Source organism: Alosa sapidissima, chromosome 14 (assembly GCF_018492685.1).
Source record: "Alosa sapidissima isolate fAloSap1 chromosome 14, fAloSap1.pri, whole genome shotgun sequence".
Classification (NCBI taxonomy): Eukaryota; Metazoa; Chordata; class Actinopteri; order Clupeiformes; family Clupeidae; genus Alosa; species Alosa sapidissima.
The window spans coordinates 2186412-2191411 of NC_055970.1; the positions used below are offsets into that span (position 1 = coordinate 2186412).

The following is a 5000-nucleotide window of genomic DNA, read 5'->3' on the forward strand; positions in this document are numbered from 1 at the left end:
TCTAAGCAGACTACAGATGGGCAGGCTCCGAAATTACACATTCACACACACAAGCTATTACAAACAGACATCTCTGTCTGGCTGTATCGGTCACTACGTCTGCTTTGGGACAGAAACATTACCTCATGCTGGGAGAAGACTCACTACGTCTGCTTTGGGACAGAAATATTACCTCATGCTGGGAGAAGACTGGTGGGTTGTTGTTTTCATCCTGCACAGTGATCACAACTGTGCACGAGCTGTTCAATCCTGAGGAAAGAAACAGCACTCACTCGCCAATCAATAATTCACATTATATTATTCACTATGTGCACATTGACAGATCAAATCTGTTGAGAGTATTATTCTTATGAATAATTCTTATGAATAATACTCACTCAACTCACTGCAGTAATACATTTTTACATGATCAGATTCATTTATTACCAGACCTTAAGATATTAGAATCTTCTTACATCTTATACATTGCTTAGTCTCGTCTGATGCATCAGCTTGATGGGACTGTTTGACATGGCTATTGGTTGTCTTTGGTCAAACCTTTCACTAATCAACTTTGGCCAGACTGTGCCAACCGAGTGCACCTCTGCCCACACCTTTACCGTCCTCTTTGCACTGAAGCATTGAATCCTTTTTTGTACAACAGTGTGCATACACACGGTCGGCTGTTTCTGCCCCCTAAACTAAGTCCATGGGCCTACGTCTTACCCTTAGCATCCTCTGCGGTGATGGTGAGGGTGTACTGTGGGGAGGTGCCCTCCATGCTGTCGGCCTGCAGGGTTATGACCCCGGAGTCTCTGTCCACTCTGAACAGCGCCCACGGGCCCTCTGGAACCTGTCCCACCAACCGATAGAAGATCCGGACGTTATCAGTCTTGGGGTCGTCGTTGTCTGCTGCCTGGACGGTGAGGATTTCGGTACCTGGGAGAGTGTGTGTATTTGTGTGTGTGTGTATTTGTGTGTGTGTGTGTGTGTGTGTGTGTGTGTGTGTATGTGTGTGTGTGTGTGTGTATGTGTGTGATAGAGAGAGAGAGAGCGAAAGAGAGAGAGAGAGGCAGATTCTGAAAAAAAACATCCCTCAATCTTTGTGTAGCTTTATTCCACTGCTTGGTTGAATTTCCCATTGTCCTACGTAATTTAGAACGACCATTAACCGTATGTTATTTGCACACCTATGAAGAAGATCCATTTTTTTGGCCGTATCACACTTGGATATTAATTCGCCGAATTCGTAGTGAAGTTTAAATGAACTGTCACGTTGCAGCCGAGCTGTAAAATGCAGACGTTCAGAACATGGCAACATTGTAGCATATGACGGAGGTGGCTTTTAGCTAGATGGATGACAGCAGGCTAAGTAAAATAGCGATGTTTCAAAACTAAAGTTAATCAGAATCTTGGGATATGCCCGCTTGACAACGGGAGAGATAGAACTAACGACTGGCCTTTGGCCATAGCAACTATCCATTTAGAACTAGTAACGGCAGTTTGTCCTGCAAGTTGAGAAATTAGTTGATATGTGTTGGAAGAAAGTAGTTCTACAAACAAGACAAGTTTTAGCGATTAAAACCCCCAACCCCCTCTAATGAAATCAAAATGGAAAAGCTGCAATGCTACAGGAATTCAGAGATCCTTTTCTATAGACTGCTGTCTGTGCATTCCCTCTATATTGTATCAGAGTAATGCTCATACCTTGTAGCAAAAGACGCATATTTAGTTTGTTTATTACTGCGCTTCTCAACTGTAGGGGGACATCGAGAGCAAATCTTCTTTAGTGCTGCTTTAAGGCTCTGCCCCGAGAGCAGATCTTATTTAGTGCTGCTTTAAGGAAAAAAACTGATACTTAATATTTCCAGTATGCAAACAACTTTCAATTTGATTTGAAATGAGGACTTCCGGTTGGACTCCATCCCGAATGGACGCTTAACCCTGATTACAAATGAGCAAAGCAGGTCTGTATGCCCATGATCAGAAATATATTTGTCTATTTTTAGACACAAGAGTCGGCGTCGGAGTGAACATCACAGGTGTCCCTTCACACCTTTCACTGCCAGCTCCTTGACGACGGCGTGGTACTGAGTCTGAGGGAAGGTGGGCCGGTTGTCGTTGGCGTCACCCACCATCACCCGCAGCTCCACAGGTTTGGCCATCTCCCTCCCGTCAGGCCGCTCCACTACAATACTGATCTGGAACTAGAGGGAGGAAGAGAGGGATGCAGAGAAAGGGGAGGGAGGAGAGAGGAAGAAAGGGGGTGAAGGGGAGGGAGAGAGAGAAAAAAAAGAGACAGACAGTACATTTACATAGACAATTAAGTCAAGCTACAGTTATGCTCGGTTAGGGGATTTGACTGGACCACTCTCCTTCTCTAAGTTTACATACGCTGAAGGGAAGTCGTTTTATTGACCTAAGTAGAAATGTCTTATTCTGCTAGCCTTCCTGTTCACAAACACAAAAACACCAAAACATTCCGTATTAGCTCCATTACCTTGCTAACTAGCAAACTTTTCATTATCAGTAAAAAATAATAAAATAGTTGACATTACTTGTTGAAAATGTTCGTAAGGACATGTATGTTATTATGTAAATTCATATATGCATTTATAGTAAAAAGTTTTGTTTTGGTCATGTAAACGTACTGAGAGAAAGACATGTTTCTTGGTGTTTTATGCCCCCAACATTGTCTTCAAGGCAGCACTGTCTGGAAGGCACTAGGGTTAGACATGTGTTAAGGTTAGGGTTAGGGTTGGGGTTAGGTTTAGGATTAGATGCCTTTAAGTCGACAGTGGCAGCACTGCATGGAAGACGACGTTGGGGGCATAAAACACCATCGAGCAAAACACATTGCTTGACTCCTGTCACATGAGGGCAGGTTGAGTTTTGTCATCCTCTGTGTATTTTTATTATTACATTTTACACAGACGCCTTCCATACTAACTTTCACTTCCACACACTATACTTGCAAATGTGCATGTGGCAAACACACACACACACACACACACACACACACACACACACACACACACACACAAACACAAACACACACAAGCACGCACACACGCACACACGCACACACAGAACAGACATACGCGGTCCCCCTCTGGCTGTAGGCCTGCTCTGTGTCTGTCTGGGCCCCTGGGATTGTTTGACATGGCTATTGGTTGTCTTTGGTCAAACCTTTCACTAATCAACTTTGGCCAGACTGTGCCAACCGAGTGCACCTCTGCCCACACCTTTACCGTCCTCTTTGCACTGAAGCATTGAATCCTTTTTTGTACAACAGTGTGCATACACACGGTCGGCTGTTTCTGCCCCCTAAACTAAGTCCATGGGCCTACGTCTTACCCTTAGCATCCTCTGCGGTGATGGTGAGGGTGTACTGTGGGGAGGTGCCCTCCATGCTGTCGGCCTGCAGCCGCATCATGAATGTCTATACATTGCATGTGTGTGTGTGTGTCTGTTTGTCTGTGTGTATGTGTGTGTGTGTGTGTGTGTGTGTGTGTATGTGTGTGTGTGTGTGTGTGTGTGTGTGTGTATGTGCGTGTGTGTGTGTGTGTGTGTGTGTCTGTGTGTGTGTGTGTGTGTGTGTGTGTGTGTGTCAGAGCACTCTCCGAAGCAGCAGCTCTGTGATGCTCCACTAGGGCCAGATACCCCTCATGGCTGCGGACTCTGGCCCACAGCGGGCCCTGACGCGGCCCCCCTCTGGCTGTAGGCCTGCTCTGTGTCAGTGTGTCTGGGCCCCCGTGACTTCCCTTATAAGAGGCTGTGTAACGGCCAGTGGTGCGGAGCAGACTGAGACAGAAGGTCAGAGCCAGAGACTGACGGCCTGTTTGTTTAAGACTAACCCGGAGCACTGCCAGATTAGCCAATCATTTCCACCCATCCTGCCCAGATCAGTTTGAAATGATGGAGTGCCACATTGGACAGTCTACTCCATCTTTCTCTGTCTCTTTGTCTATCTCTCCGTCTATCTCTCTGTCAGTCTGTTTCTCTCTCTCTCTCTCTCTCTCTCTGTTTCTTATTCCCTTTGCTTATTGCCGTCTCTCTATCTGTCATACTGGTATTGTGCTTTTAAGGTATAAAGCACAAGTTCTGAGATATATTGCTTTCTACATGGGAAAAGATAGACTCTTGTTTTCTTCTATTCTTGGTCTGCGTTAGTCTGGTAGCACGCATTTGGATTTGATTATGGCAAAGATTCTCAACCTTTTTGGGGCTCACACCAAACATCAAACCAAAACGCCAAGGCACATAGCTTATGGGTACTGACTGTAAAGTATCACACACATTATTATGTAGGCAATAACATGCCCATATGTTTCTCTACAGTGTGTTCATGAGCTGAGACCACAGTGATAGGCATATGCTCACATGATGTTGATTAAGCTTTTTTAAGTCATTTGTGTTTAAAATAGCCCTATAGCCTATTTCATGAGTCTGTATAAACGCATTGGGTTCCTCAGAATTCCACGGCACACCTCACTTTGCCTCACGACACACCGGGAGAACCACTGGATTACGAGGTGTGTGTTTCAACCGATACAGGGGAGAAAAAATGCCTCTGCACATGATTGGATATAGATCTACAATCAGAGAAACAATATATGTGAACCCTGTAGGAAGAATGAAAAAAACATCTTTCTTTTCGACAAATGCCTTAATCACTGTTCTCTATTTGTTTTTTAAAGTTATTATGTTGTCGATATTATGTACAACAGACATGATAGTAGACTCTTAACATCTTGCTTCTCTAGCGACAGCCTTTTTCTTGTAAACAAAATCAACCAAAGTGTGCTAAGATGACATGAATGACCATGTCACTGTTCATCTGTCCATTATCGTAGAAATCCCACCCAGATCATTTTACTGGCCCACACACCTCTGATTCGGACATAGAGACTTCTCAATGGAGTAACTCCAGACCAAATTCCCAAACTCATATTAAGTGGATGGGGTAATTTTGTGCTTCCAGACTCGATCTGAATCACATTCCAGGGCTTTGCGGTGTA

At 44.5% G+C, this 5000-nt stretch overlaps 1 protein-coding gene across 1 annotated transcript in view; it reads right to left on the reverse strand.

The window, feature by feature from the left end:
• Positions 1–5000, reverse strand: part of cdh16 (cadherin 16, KSP-cadherin) — a 71316-nt gene that overhangs the window by 24781 nt on the left and 41535 nt on the right. The window contains exons 9-12 of the mRNA XM_042062533.1: positions 2036–2186; positions 706–918; positions 173–249; positions 70–122 (exon numbers count right to left, since the gene is read on the reverse strand). Of these exons, the coding sequence (XP_041918467.1) occupies positions 70–122; positions 173–249; positions 706–918; positions 2036–2186 (494 nt within the window). The remainder of the gene's footprint in view (positions 1–69; positions 123–172; positions 250–705; positions 919–2035; positions 2187–5000) is intronic.